This window comes from Cardiocondyla obscurior, linkage group LG01, assembly GCF_019399895.1.
Source record: "Cardiocondyla obscurior isolate alpha-2009 linkage group LG01, Cobs3.1, whole genome shotgun sequence".
NCBI classification, from domain to species: domain Eukaryota; kingdom Metazoa; phylum Arthropoda; class Insecta; order Hymenoptera; family Formicidae; genus Cardiocondyla; species Cardiocondyla obscurior.
This window is the reverse complement of record NC_091864.1, coordinates 6064642-6079748: the sequence shown is the minus strand read 5'-3', so window position 1 is coordinate 6079748 and position 15107 is coordinate 6064642. Positions and strand designations below refer to the sequence as shown.

The following is a 15107-nucleotide window of genomic DNA, read 5'->3' as shown; positions in this document are numbered from 1 at the left end:
ATTTGAAAAAATTGCAGTACTATGCAGAAAAATAATAGTATGTTTACAAAAATATTTTGTATTTTAATTATTTTATCATCAATCAATTTAATAAATAATTCACGATTAATGTGAAGCATATATCTAATGTAAGAATTGATATATATAAAAAAGAACAAATATTTTAATGATAAAAGGAGAAAAAACACTTTATAAATCTGAAAAATTGTGAACAATAGGAAAATGCATTGTACTGTAATTTCTATAAAAAGGTAATAGGTATATGATAATTCTATAATATTTATGCGATTTCAATCATTCATCACCATTCATTAGTTCATTCGCAGCTTTCATTCATGTTTAAATTTTTTTTAAGACAGTTGAATGTTTAAGTTTAGTGATTATAATGCTGAAAACTTAAAACTTTAAAATATAGGCCCATTTTACTTAAACTTTATTCTCCATAGATTCACATTCCAAAGTCTTTTTTCTAACTTTTGAATATTTATAATATTTAATAAATAAAATTAAAACGCGTTTTATCTCTTCATGTTTGTAAATTGTGAAAATTGCATATACATTGTCATAAATTAAGGTATTACGCAATAATGTTTCGCAATCGGTAATTTTAATATTTTATGTTTATTTATAAATACAAAAGTTGCAGGTTTTCGCATGTTCTCGCAATTCTTTTTTTTTTTTTTCTTCTTTATTGTTACACATAGATTATATTTAATGTGTATCAATTAAAATAATCGCGACTAAAGCGTGGCAATAATTACATTATTAAAAACCAACAACTTTGGATCGCAAAGCCAATAGACACACAAATTCTTATCTAGTATGTACCTTTTATGACAAAACTATAGTATTCTCCTTGACTCTTTATAAAGTGATGATTTAATTGATATATCTGGTATATTTCTCTTTAAAAAGAAATGTTTACTCTTTTTTTATTTATTTATTAATAAAGTATATTGGCAATAGTTATAGTCGTTTGTTTAAAATGATGCTATTTTTAGTAAAATCTTACGATAGTCATTAAACATGAGCGAGATATAAAGTAATGTTTCTATGTCGGTGCAAAAATGGTAATGATCATATACTGAATAAGAGCTTCGATCCAAAATTAATTTAAAAAAGAATGTATATTGTACAAAATGTTTATTCTGGTTATATACGGGCCGTTTTTGTTATATTTGCTGTAATGCGTTCTGTCACGCACAAATGTGAAAAAAATATAATGGAATATTTAATAATTCGTTATCAACGAAACAAACATATTTACGAATTTATTATATATAATTGCAAAAATTAATCAACTTTTTGTTCTAATTTTTTTCTTTTTTTTTCTTTTTTTTTTTTTTTTAGTCACAAATTGTAAATCCGAAGTATTTTTTGCATTGTAAGCTTGACATTCCTTTGTCGTAATCTTAACAGCTTATACTCTAGAAATACACAAACGACTTAGGTTTATTAATTGTTATATATAATCAAAATATTGTTTTCTAATTTGTAAAGTATCTTTTAGTTTCTTTAATTTTTTTTATCATCGTGTTCTTTAAGTCTTTTCCCGTCCCAATGTTCCCCGGGTATAGTCCGATCACTAAATTATTTATTTACTTTATCAGATTCTCTTAATGCTCTTTTCGCAGGTGGTTCCTCAATCTATAACACAGAAAAACAATATATTAAGCATTTCGCGTCAAACTCTTTAAAGTGTAACAGAAGAGAGAATTTACCTCTTCTTCTAAACCAGGAAGTTGAATCCTAGTTTCTGATGCTTCTGCAGGCTGCAAATAAAATTATTTAAGTACATTCTACTAATACATTTTTCACAATAAACATTAAAATAATTATAAGAAAAGAAAAACCAAGAACACACAATGTTATTCTATTTTGTCGAAGTTACCTGTGCATCAATACATTCCATTTCTCCAACTTGCAGCTTGAAATCAATTATATATATTCGAAATATTAAATTTCTGATGTTTTATCACAATTATTTTATTAACGTTATAGTAATATAACTAAAATTTCAAAGTAAAACTGTATTTAAATAACTCCAAAATTATTTTAATTATCTTACCCTTGCATCTGTTTCATTAGGTCCAATGCCAACTTCTTTTTGTTGTTTGGATTTAGTCTTACGTTGTGGTCTGTCACTAACTGTGTGTGTGTTGTGGAATGATCCCTTTCCTTTTGGATTCATCATGTTCACTTGTAATTCCGCAGGTAAGTAATTTTTCTGATTGTGCGAAGTTTCGTCTGACCGTTTAAAATACATCGTAGGAATCCGTGTTTCACTTGGAAATTCTTTCATGTCAAAATTGGTAGTCTTGGTGTATATTACATTCATTGCCAAGTCACAAACAGCCCACAATTTCTATATAAAATAAAAAAAAATTATTTCACGAACAATTATTGAAATAAACTAAATAAATTTAATTTATGATAATCACATAATTTGTTTCGTTGTTTTCGGGTTTCAATGCGTCTTTGTGACTCTTCATACGTTCTACAAGATTTTTGTAAAATCCATAACAATAAAATTCATTCTTCATAATGAGAGGCTCCAAAATAAACCAAAGACATTGTTGAATAGCTTTCAGCTGACTCACTATTGTATGACTCGTGAATTCAGGATCATGCGCAAGAATAGGTACTGCGAATACTAACATGTAATCCGGCAAAATATGGGGTAATTGATCTGAGAAATAGAAAAAATAATAAAAACATTTATAAATTAAATAATAATTTGATAAAATAGAGTAAATATAGCATTACACGAAATTTGTCTTAAATTCTACTTGTCTTGCTATTTAATTTCTTACCCATGGCTCGTTCAACAGTGCCCAATGAAAGAGTTTTAACATAATCCCTTCGTTTATTTATATCTGTTTGCATGTATGTCTTTAATACACATTTTAATCTTTTATCTTGTTCCTTGCCAGCCAAAGCGTAATATCCCATGAAATCTAGTGGTAGACATTTGTTCGGAATTCCTCTTCCTAGACCTTTATGCAGTTTATTACCGAAAGCTTCTCTGACTTGAGGAACTTCATCCTAATATATAAAATTAATATATTAAAATAAATTATAATTATTTTTTATTATGCAATATAGAACCAAAGTTACAATAAACATACCATCATGAGTTGTGAAAGATTATAAAATTGTTCTGCTGTAAATTGGTCACCAACACCCTTCTGTTCGCATATTTTCAACATTGAACAGCCTGCTTGTAAGCGCAGCCAACTCATTTCAGCTTTACTTAAACGTCCTTGAGACAACAAGTCACCTTTGTTCACCATGAAAGCATTCAACATTCTAAATGTTTTTTGCGCTGACAAAACGTCAGTCTTCAATCCTAATAACCAACGAGCCATGCATTTCAAGCCTTCCAGTCTGCATCGTGTTTCTTCGGGTAATTCATCTTCTTTACACCAATCTCCTTCGACAGCCTCAGAAGTTTGCTCGTTGCTTTCTTTCACTAGTAATTCTTTAACTATCTATAGAAGTAAAAAGTATTTCATGTATAGAAGCGTTAAAAAGCGTTAAGAAAAACTTTATCTATTAACTTTACAAGTTTATTGCACTTACTTTTCTGGACACCATATTTTTTATTTGTACTTGATATTTGTCTGGCAAATTATACGCTATGTGGCCTAACGTGACTATAGACGTCCGATAATATTCTGATGTTGGCGTCAACGTGTTCTTAATTCTCTCAATGATCTCGGGGAAAATATTGTCGTGAATATTGGTCATATTGACGAATAAACATCTCACAGCTTGTTTTGCCTGCTTTGGTGTTCCTGTCTCGGCAAAATTCTTGCACCTTGGTACCATAAGATTCATAATATCCGGTGCTACATCTAATAAAGGTTTATATTTTCCCAAAAACGTAAAAATAGAGAGAACTAAAGGTGCTACCATCTCGTCTTCCAATTCAAGCAAATTAACCAATTGCATCAAAATATCGTTGTGTAGGAAATGTGGACCAAATACAAATGAAAGCATCTGAAATATTTTAGATAACGTTTTTACACTCAAAATAATTTACTATAAAAAATTATATTAAAGTAATATACGCATTCAAACATTTAATTTTTTTACTATATCAACTTACCACCAATAGCCTTAATCCTTTTTCCCCGGCATTATTTGGATTAAGACCAACTTCTTCTATCACATTACCTCCCTTTAAACAATCTAAGACGTATCCGATCAAAACCTGATTTGTAAACATACATAGATATTTAAACGTCTTTATAAATAAGAAAATTAATAAAATAGACTTTGAAAAATACTTACCCGAATTGCCTCTTCATCAATCATGACAGAACTTACTCTTTCAAGTAGCATTTTAATTGTATTATAATATAAATTAGTCATAACAGGTTGTCCCAATTTTTTTAAAACCTTAGTTATTGTTTCAGCGCATTCCTTGCAAGAGACATTCGGTTGCACAATTGTTTCCATTTCCTGTAATAGTCTATTGTCTTTCTTCATATGAGTACTAAATTTTTGAAGAAACTCCTGCACTTTCATAGGATCCGGCAGGAAACGCGATATTTGATGAACTTTCGTCATTAACTCATTTTTAGCATCGGGTTTTTTCACAATTTCTATCCATTCAACTACTGCCCTTCGTACGCTAAACATATATAAAATTAACGTAAAGAAGATGTATTTTACGATAATTTACAAATATTAAAATAATTAATGCATGACATACGCAAGCTGATGTTTCTGAAGTTCCACAAATGCTTTAGAGGCATGGTCATCAATTGTACCCAAAAGATGGTATAACTTTTTCATTCTCTCTTCAGCTTCCAGCTGGTAAGGTACTAGGCACGTATTTAACAATCTTTCTACCAACAATCTGTCTTCCATGCCTGCCATATAATAACCATGTAAGATTTTATCTTTTATCCAAATAACCGCCTTTTTTGTAGCCTGTGGCACATCAGCATCGTTCAAATGTTTCTTGTATATCATAGCCAAGCCAGACATTGCTTCTTTTCGTATTTTAAACTAAAAAAATTATTATTAATAAACTAAAGCCATAAGCTTAAATATTCAATTTAAATTTAAATAACTTTGTTAAATTTAGAATTCTACCTTTTTATCTAAGGTCCTTTCTTTAACAAATTCGAGCAAATCTTCACTATCTGATACAACTTCGAAGTCTCGTTTGGCAGTTGTCACTATAGCCATAACAACTTCATAGCGAACACTTTCATCGGCATCGTGTTGTCTTAGTTTTAATGTATCTGTGATGTCTTTTCTCAATTCAGGATGATTTAGCAAGAAATGCATTGAATACTGTACACATTTAATACGAATAGATACGCTAATATCGTTGAATCGTCCCAAAAATGCCCGCCACAATTGTGTATGTTGTACGGCTAATTGCGAGCCCTGTTCGGAAAACATTCTAGCCAGCAATGCTACAGCGCCCAATCTTTCATTCTCAGAAGAGGATTTTAATTTACACTCTAATTGCGGGAGGACGGACAGCAAGACACTCGGACATATATGATTCAACTCGTAAATTAGATCGTATACCTTCTTACAAATTTGTAAGCTTTTTTCCTCCTTACCCAATATTAATACATGATTGAAAAACTGTAAGATATTTTAAAGTTTTAGTATTGTTATCTTTATAACTATTTATAAATATCTTTAAAAAAATTAACACGTTTGTTTCATGAATTTTTAATTTAGAATTTTTAACATTTCTTACTTACCGCTTGAATGTATGGTTCTAATGTATCGCTGCATTTGATTACCAACTCTTTAGCTAGCAAATATGCATTCTTCTTTTGTGTTTTGTTTGGTTCTACGATATTCATAAGTATAATATCCAAAAGTTCGTTACTGACAATGTCCGATTCGGTAATGAGTGGGCATAAAACATCTAGCATAAAGCTTTTAACTTTGCCGGAGTGTTCATCGCTAAAAATAAATTATATTATTTATATTACATTGCAGAAACTTTAACAATATATTTTAATGTTTTTATATTTGGGTATACTCACTTTACGATTTTAAACATAAGGGAAAATAATGCGCAAAAAATTTCTTGGCAATCCTCCAATTCAAAGCACATGTTAAATGATTTGACATAGGCTAAATTCTCAAGTAGGTAAAAGTACCTCTTAAAAGCTGGATCTTTAGGATCTTTTAAACCTGCCAGTTGTTTAATTAGGAACAAGAATATTGTTTTCACCTAAAAATTCATGTTAGAAACAATAAATTGTTTAATTCAATTAATAAACAATATCAAGTTAACTTATATAAATGATTAATAAATTATTCTTTAATGGTCTATTGTAATTATAATTTCAATTTACCTGATCAGCATCTTTATAAGGAGCTTCAGGTGCATAAACTCTTAAGACATCTGCGATGCAGCAAGCAATCAATAATTGTACATCTTTACTTTGATGCATCAAAAAATGTTCTTCTGCCAAATGTAATGCCAGTGGTATATATTGTTGGTACATTCCTTCATCTTGTCCCATAGCTTGCAATGTATGTGCTAATGTCTACATATTTGTTACATATTAATATTATATCTTACAATAAATTATTTATTATAGCTGTAAATTATATCCTCTGATTGTACCTTAAGTCTCCTGATCAACTCATCTGGACCTAAATCTTCAGTGACCGACCTACACCCTTGTGGGTATACTATTTCAGACATACTGGCTATTTAATAAATCAATCCAATGTAACAAAACCACTTAGGCTTTAAATGTATTCTAGAACACAGTCCAAATTCTGTAATGTAATATTTTTTATATATCACACAATATATAATGTAGTATTTTATATATTATCAATATCTTATGTCATATATGTGCTACATTTCACAGTTTAATCTTGTTTCACAAATACAACATTAAAGAAAAAAAAAAAGTATCTTTAATTTATATAAATCTACACAAGTCTATAAAATTCTTATAAGATATCTTTTAAATTATACTTTCTAGAAATTATTTGAGAGAATTCTATAATGTACTTGTAGTAGACTTAAAAAAATCTTGTCTAATATAACACTCAATGTTAATATTTAAGGTATATTAGTGATACCTGATTTTATACAAGGCTTACAAATTACAAATCATAATATTTTAAACCCAAACCATCAATGTAATAATCCAAATGCTGGATTAGATAATTAATAAAAATTAGGAAGTCTTTTGTACAGTATATTGAGTAACATATTTTGGAAAAAACACCAGATACATTTTCCTCGATTCACAAATAAGCGGATTGAACGTGAGCTGAATAAAATGCGGAATTGTTCAACAATGTATCGGCAAATTAACAACCGTACTGATTATCAGAGCGCCGGACAACCGTCGTCGGGGCCGTTAGTTTCGAGGTTATGTGTGCTCGCCGTGCACGTATACAAGCCACGACGTAAACAAGATACTCGCGTAACGGAGCCTCGCGAGGTGCTGGCGGGATCGGGAACGCTGTGGCGGGAAAGGGGAATGAACAGCACCGACGTGGTCACATACATTACCTGGAGATATGCATAGGCACCGCAGAGCCCGTGACACCGAAAATATCAATAAAGGAAAATATATCCCTCGACGAGCCGCCGCGCGGTAGTTTGCCTTTCACGAGGTGCACTCACACACGGGCTTAGAAAGCCGCGGTTTCCGGCCGCCCGGTTTCTCAACTAAGTGCGTGCGTATCGCCCGCGACGTAATCCGCGCGATTTTTCGTAAACACTTGGCATGGTCAGTAGAAACAGAGCGTCGGCGATGAGAGAACTGCGGCGAGAGTTTCGTTCCAGTACGCGGTTAAGCGTGCCGAGGGACGCGACAGCGCAATTCGATCTTCTAAAGTTCGCCGACCACGGCGGCGCAATGCGATGCGTCGCTACATCACCGGCCCGCCTCGCCCTGTGATCCAATTGGTGGACATGGCGCGTCTCACGACGCTAAGTTGCCGTCGATCCCGCGCGTATTTTAAAGTCGATACTCTCAATTTCTCGCTCGACGCGAGAGGCATTCGATAACGTGCTGCGGCCGGCAGCGGCCATTATTATAAGCGCGCTTTTATTATATATACGATAAGTTCCCTCAAAAATAAATTTTACCGTCTTTGGATCATACGATGGTTATTTAAACAACTCTCCGACTGAAATACAAATAGACTTATTCCATCAAGAATTAATAGCCTCATCTTTATAACAGCCCATGTGGAGAGAAAAGGGTAAATTGTACGACCAGTTCAGTTAAAAAAAACAGACTTGCTGGATGCACGTATACGTATATCTAATTTTTTTTTTAACCGTGTGTTTTCCCCTTTCCTCACCGTCTCCTACAAATTTATCGGCGATATAAACAGTATAACCTCCAGTCCGGTGTATTCTCGAATGGTTCCTAAAATTTAGTAGACATGTCAACGCAGCAGCAGCGATCGTTGACCGCGGTCTTCCATCCTGCGACGTAAAATCCCTCCAAGTCACTTTAAGTGTTAGCGATAATCTCCAGACAACTATGGAACTCGTGTGGAATCTTGTTGGCTATAACTTGAAACGATCATTTCTAAAGACGCCCATAACACGCATACAGCACGTGCGATATATCAAGTACGTATCAAATAAATGAAATTATAGATTGTTAAACAAATAATCGTGTGTCACAACTGACGGTTAACGAAGAAAGACTTTGTGATTCACTGTAACTTGATTATCAAAAATTAGTTTTTCTTTCTCCTGTTTATGCTACAGGATTATGGCTTTAGAAGAGAAAGAAAGGGAAGAAAAGAAGGAAAGATAAAAGGGAAGGGTGGTACATTGTCCATTCAAATATTGTTAAAACATAAAATATACATTTATGTTATATCTGTAAAAAAATATATGCATAATTAATAATAATTATATTTGCAGATTACATGAAGTTGGCAAACTAGAAACTCCAAAGTTACAAGGGAAATATGACACAGGCCAATTGATCTTACATAGAGTCTTTGGTTATAGAGGTGTAATTCTGTTTCCATGGCTGGCAAGAGTATATGACAGAGATATATCTAGTAAGAAGGATGAGTATGTATGGATTAATTATTTAGATGAATATATTTGTTCATTTTGTACATAAATGTGCATATACATGTTATTGCAGAAAGGATAACAACACATTTAACAGTGGTGGTGAGAAAGAAGTAAAAGGCAGAACACATACATTCTACCAAGTTTTAATTGATCAACGCGATTGTCCTTACATAGTAAGTATTATTTAGAAACTGATATTACCGTGATTAACATATAATGTAATAACATTTTATATATTTTTTGTAGCGTGCTCAAACAGAGGCAGTTACTTTTTTGGGTAACCATGAAAGTAGTCGCAGCTTGTATGCTATTCCAGGATTAGATTATGTTGCTCATGAAGATGTATTGCCATATACCACCAATGCAAAAGCAGCACTGCAACATGAATTGTTTGATAAATTTTTAACTTATCACTCAGATAAAGAGCCATGCTTTGTAGCTCAAGAAACTCTTCGCACGTGGCAAAAAAAAAATCATCCATGGCTTGAATTGTCAGATGTACATAAAGAAACGACTGAAAATATTCGCGTTACTGTAATACCATTCTACATGGGTTGCAGAGAAAGTCAAACCACTTCGGTATACTGGGTGAGCTAACTACAAAGTCAAATGTTTTCAATTTGAAAAAGGAACTGAATATCAGTTCGTCATTGTATTTTTTGTTTTACAGTGGCGTTATTGCATCAGATTAGAGAATTTAGGTGAGTTGAGCGTACAATTGCGCGAAAGACATTGGAGAATTTTCAGCCTATCGGGTACTTTGGAAACTGTTAGAGGAAGAGGAGTTGTTGGTCAAGAACCTGTACTATCAAAAACTTTACCTGCTTTTCAATACAGTAGTCATGTGAGCTTACAAGCTCCTAGTGGTCACATGTGGTGAGCATGATTATGTAATTGTAAATAAGATAAAAGATATAATTACCTGTTTTTTTTTGTTGTAATTCTTTAATGACTTTGTTTTTAGGGGAACGTTTAGGATGGAAAGGGAAGACGGGTATGCATTCGATTGTAGAATACCACCGTTTTCCTTGGAATCGAAAGCGGAGCCATCTAGCCCTTCCGTAGATATCTGATTTTGAAGAACAGCTTAATAATTATAAGCGATAACTAATTAGCTAAATATATGAACATCTATTAGGTGAATAATATATAGTTTCAAATACAATCGACATTGATCTAAGCCTGAGTCTTGTGATAATTTTTGAAACTTTTTTGCAGATGGTTTCAATAAAATTATAATGTATATATAAATATTCTTTCAAAAACCTGTTCCAAACTCCTATAAAAAAATTTATTTTGACAAAAACTAATCTTAATGAAATTTGATAATGTACATAAATGTAAAAAAAAAAAAAAATTTTTGAAATAACAATTATGTAAATACAGAGAAAATATTATTTTTAAAAGTTTCTCAACTTTATTGTAAAATTTTTGCTTCAAAAATTTTTAAGATTAAAAAATGCTAAGTAAAAGATAGCTAATATTAAAAAACCATTGAGAAGATTAAAAAAATAATAAATTATAGAAAAGAAATTTTTCATGATCTATATATTCGATCATGCTTTCGAAATATTTATTTATTCACGAATGCATCGGGAAAGTTGTGCTTGATGGGTAAAGTTGCATAATCATTTAAAAAGATCTCCAGATAAAAGACGTACGGATCGCGCGTTTCTGTTGTTTGATGCTGGGAAAAGGGAGAGAGTGAGCGAGATAAAGCGATATAGATCTTGCTTTGTCTATCGATCACAGGATAAAAGGCGAGGTGTGCCCTGCCTGCGCCACTTCCTTAAACGCAGGCTAGTGGAGCGCAGCGCAATTGCTCGAAAGTTCTCGACTGTTTTTGGCGTTCCTTGGATTTGCTCTCTGTTTCCGTTACGATGGTTGTTTGTAAGTTGCACATGTATATACGTTATTATGCACCGGAAAAAGAGTTTAGACGCAAATAAGAATCCTCGGTGTAAAAGTGCTCGTTTTTTTCTCCTGTAGGTCTCGAATTAGACGCGAAAATGTATGTAACTGACTAGCTTTAACCTTTTCGACAATATCCAATTTTTATCATTTTTGAAATGAAGCCACACCCTCAAATGCTATTAATAATTTTGACATGCAGATTCCCCTCAGTCATCGACGTTATCAGATTGCACTAATTTGTTTGCGATATCTTTGTTTCGAATGCAAATGTTTACCGACGCATCTGATGATGATAGCGTGTATTTTTTTTTGTTACAATACGTCGTCACAATGGAAAAGACAACGAATAAAAATTTAAATAAAATTGCCCCTGAACAGGCTCCGAGCTAACGCCCGAGGTTCTCGATCAGCTACGTGCCAAGTTTTACGCCGATAGCCGTAATGTGTTGGCGCAGAATGTCTGCACCAAGACCAATCCTATTGAAGCGTGTGCCTCGAGAAAGATCCTGGAGGAGAGCCATCACGTCTTCACCCATAAGATCGAGACAGAAGGCAAGCCTGTAACTAACCAGAAGAATTCGGGAAGATGCTGGCTGTTTGCTATCTTAAATGTCATGAGGACAAGCTTTATGAAGCAACACAATCTAGATGAGTTTGAGTTCAGCCAGGCTTATCTCTTTTTCTGGGATAAGGTTTCGTATATGTTAATTTTTAGATAACGGTGAATTCTCCGTTTGTCTATACTGTGACATTACAGCAAGCTGTATTTTTCTTACAGGTAGAACGTTGCAATTATTTTCTACATAATATTGTAAACACTGCAAAACGTGGCGAGCAAGTTGAAGGTCGCTTGGTTAACTTTCTGTTGACTGATCCCACTTGCGACGGCGGCCAATGGGACATGATCGTAAACCTAATAACTAGACACGGTGTTGTGCCGAAAACATGTTTCCCCGAATCGTACAGCTGCGAGTCTAGCGTTCGTATGAACAGCCTGCTGAAAAGCAAATTAAGAGAATATGCCAAGGTTCTGCGGGATATGATCGATAACAATGCATCTGATGATGAATTAAAGACGCGAATAACCGAGCAAATGACGGTGATTTATCGAATAATTGGTATTTGTTTGGGCGTACCTCCCGAGAAGATTACATGGGAGTACTATGACAAGTCTAAGAATTATAATTGTGTGGGTCCAATCACACCACTGGAATTTTACAAAAACTGTGTGAAACCTTATTACAATGTGAGCGATAAAGTATGCTTGGTAACTGATCCACGTCCGGGTAATCCTTACGGAAAACTTTATACCGTGGACTGTTTGGGAAATGTTGTGAATGGAAAAACTACCCGTTATAATAATCAGCCGGTAAATTTACTGATGAAACTATGCGCCGAGAGTATTAAAGATAACGAACCTGTTTGGTTTGGTTGCGATGTTAACAAAAGATTAATAGACAAACATGGTATTCATGATGTAAAAACTTACAACTTTGAACTGATGTTTGGCACTGATATTCATCTCGGCCTTTCAAAGGCTGATAGACTGCGTTATGGAGATTCTATGATGGTACATGCGATGGCATTTACAGCCGTGTCAATAGATGTAAATATTTTCAAATATTTATGTTAAATGCATAAAATAATTTAAGTAATATTTATTGATGATATATTTAATACGTGAATACTATTCTATTTCAGCGTGAAGGTAAGATAAAGAAGTTCCGGATAGAGAATTCATGGGGTGAGGATCACGGGCAAAAAGGTTATCAGGTCGTGACAACCGATTGGTTCGCCGAATTCGTCTTCGAAGCGGTCGTAGATAAAAAATACGTACCCGCGGATGTATTGGCTGTATTCAATCAAGAACCCATTGTTTTGCCAGCCTGGGATCCCATGGGCACACTCGCTCATTGATGTTAAAGTGATTTAATTAAATGCAATGGCAAGCCGTTTTATTTTACAAACAAAGAATTTCAAGTATAACACGATAAACGAAGTATCTAATAAAAATTCCAGAGGCAGTGATTGTACAAAATATACCAATATTTTATACCTTATACAAGAGGATGCATTAGTATTGATAAGTGACTCATATGAATTGTAAGTCCGTTTTTTTTTATTTATTACAGTATACGAGGGCAACGTTTAGTTCAATCATCAAGACTGAATGTATGAGTTACCATATTTGACATCGCAAAATAAATATCATAGTTTTACGCGTGCAGAAAAAAATCCGCATTTTCGATCGTGCAACGTATGTACGAAAATAAAGAGTGCTACGTTGCGTGCGTCGTATACTTAATAGAAAATAATACATCGGTCTTAAGCATATTTACCAAATAATTATTTCAATACTTCGTTTTTAACTTGCGCGACAAATTACATCTCATATAAACGAAAATAAATAGACTGCAAACAATTTTCCGTCGTATGCATATTTGCAATTTAATGAATTTTCATTAAGTGCAGCAATGTGCAACAAGCATGTATAAAAGCGCTCGTGTTTCTTTATATGTTAATTTTAAAATTTATACATGTATGTACACTACATAAAAAAAAAGCAATAGAGATGGTATAAATAGATAGATATGTAAAATTTAATAAAGACTTGCCGATATAATTAAAAAATTTTGCTCAATAAGCTGTCGTTATTTTATTATTATTTTTTACTTTGTATATTTCGAAATTATTTTAATCGAGAAGATAGTATTAAAGAAGCTTGGGAATTAATGTCTTGTTTGTAAAATAATATATTATCAATACTTTACAAAACACAGACAATAAATTTTCTAAACCTCTGATGATATATGTAAATTTTTCAACAACAGAGATTTCTTTCGCTGTTTATATTGCTTGTAGTTATATTGCAGTTTGGCCCATACACCTTGACACATGTTTTTAAGACGAACGTCGTTTTCTTTAATTGCAAGTTTGTAAATTTTTTGTATCATGTACTTTGGAGTATTAAAGTATCCACGTTGTATAAGGCTCAAGGCAGCATACAATCTACAACGGGCAATGAGTAGAGGATTGTCAAGACGCGATGCCAATTCAAACTGCTTTACCGAGATTTTGCCTGCCATTGTGGCCTATGCATAAAATTCATTTAATTAAACAAAAGTATATTGTACAGTATATTTAATGAGAAAGTCAAGCGTAACTTACACAGTGTTCAAACTCTTCCCCCAGTGCAGAAAACGCTCCTCCAAGAGTGGACAGCCAAGACATGGCATGATCAGCTTCTTGCCTCTCTACAACCATTTGCATTAATTTTTCGCTCCTAAGAAAGGATAAATATAAAAGACTGTAACAGTTTAAATGGTATTGTACAATCACTGCAAAACTTGCCATTTGTAGTCCAAAAATTGCTTTCTTGGTCGTCTCAATCTTACAAGTATTATCTGTGAATGCTCTGTATCAAAGGGTTTGTCACATGCTGTTCGAAAGTGTTTCAATATCCTCATGGCATTTCTACGATAAACATACGACTTGGATAGCGTTGCAACGTAGGCAGAGACGAGGTAGGAATTGAGTCCTCTTCTGCACAGATATGCTGGCTTTGTAAATTTGGATATACAAACATGATTGCCGGCTGTAAATGGCGTGACCCACTCGCCATTCTCACTGTACTCATTTCTGAATACACCTTGTAACTTGACAGTGACATCATCAAAAATCGTACGATCTCTGTATATAAGAAATCGTATGCGATCGTTCATCTCTTGGCTTGATTTATGAAACGTTAAATATTTTGCAGTGTTATCTCACTGGGCATGCTCCTCATGACACTGACGTTTATCAAAAGCCCGTCGACAAAGATGAAATCGCCTTGCGATTAACTGGAAAGCCTCGATCTAAGGATCATCTGAAATCGAGGTTCGTGAATAAATTTGAACTCGTCGGTCTAAGCTCCATTGACAATTATGCACATTCCCCAGCTGGCTCAACGCGTCCATAACGCGTCGTCCACGCAGGCTTATTCGTGAATTTGAATTTCCCTAGTCAGGTACTAGCAATTATTAAATTACAGATTAGAAAAACGTTAGACAGGTTATTTAATTCGAGTCGTTAAGAAACCGATCAATTAATTTGTATGAATGATAGTTGATCTCGCTAACGTATGTGT

General features: G+C 33.5%; 4 protein-coding genes across 8 annotated transcripts; 2 read left to right on the top strand and 2 right to left on the bottom strand.

The window, feature by feature from the left end:
* Positions 1–588: 588 nt before the first annotated feature.
* On the bottom strand, positions 589–7834 carry Pds5 (cohesin associated factor B pds5). Of its 4 annotated transcripts, none has more exons than XM_070657155.1 (17): positions 7526–7834; positions 6617–6774; positions 6342–6536; positions 6027–6217; positions 5736–5943; positions 5107–5613; positions 4721–5019; positions 4297–4639; positions 4112–4216; positions 3583–4002; positions 3129–3491; positions 2814–3045; positions 2442–2689; positions 2069–2365; positions 1892–1927; positions 1722–1772; positions 589–1647 (listed from the first exon to the last, which is right to left on the bottom strand). In XM_070657155.1, exons 2-17 carry the CDS (start codon positions 6695–6697, stop codon positions 1591–1593), a joined length of 3633 nt encoding a protein of 1210 aa, XP_070513256.1. In that variant the 5' UTR covers positions 6698–6774; positions 7526–7834; the 3' UTR covers positions 589–1590. The 4 variants fall into 4 exon arrangements, with proteins under 4 accessions (XP_070513256.1, XP_070513274.1, XP_070513265.1 ...); XM_070657173.1 differs by having other exon boundaries at positions 6617–6755; XM_070657164.1 differs by lacking the exon at positions 7526–7834 and adding an exon at positions 7140–7161.
* A 232-nt stretch (positions 7835–8066) lies between these two features.
* Positions 8067–10315, top strand: Poldip2 (DNA polymerase delta interacting protein 2). Its single transcript, XM_070657471.1, has 6 exons — positions 8067–8602; positions 8903–9058; positions 9135–9237; positions 9311–9652; positions 9735–9940; positions 10029–10315. The coding sequence occupies exons 1-6, from the start codon at positions 8511–8513 to the stop codon at positions 10135–10137; spliced, it is 1008 nt and encodes a 335-aa protein (XP_070513572.1). The 5' UTR covers positions 8067–8510; the 3' UTR covers positions 10138–10315.
* Positions 10316–10743: 428 nt separating this feature from the next.
* Positions 10744–13622, top strand: LOC139107606 (bleomycin hydrolase). 2 transcript variants are annotated; one of them, XM_070665349.1, is made up of 5 exons: positions 10744–10954; positions 11357–11670; positions 11757–12584; positions 12680–12923; positions 12998–13622. In XM_070665349.1, exons 1-4 carry the CDS (start codon positions 10945–10947, stop codon positions 12893–12895), a joined length of 1368 nt encoding a protein of 455 aa, XP_070521450.1. In that variant the 5' UTR covers positions 10744–10944; the 3' UTR covers positions 12896–12923; positions 12998–13622. The 2 variants fall into 2 exon arrangements, with proteins under 2 accessions (XP_070521450.1, XP_070521442.1); XM_070665341.1 differs by having other exon boundaries at positions 10745–10954; positions 12680–13622.
* Positions 13076–14957, bottom strand: LOC139107627 (uncharacterized). Its single transcript, XM_070665384.1, is given in 4 exon segments — positions 13076–14070; positions 14147–14261; positions 14330–14724; positions 14727–14957. Coding segments are annotated over 4 exon segments (849 nt in total). The 5' UTR covers positions 14766–14957; the 3' UTR covers positions 13076–13770.
* Between the last annotated feature and the right edge of the window lie 150 nt (positions 14958–15107).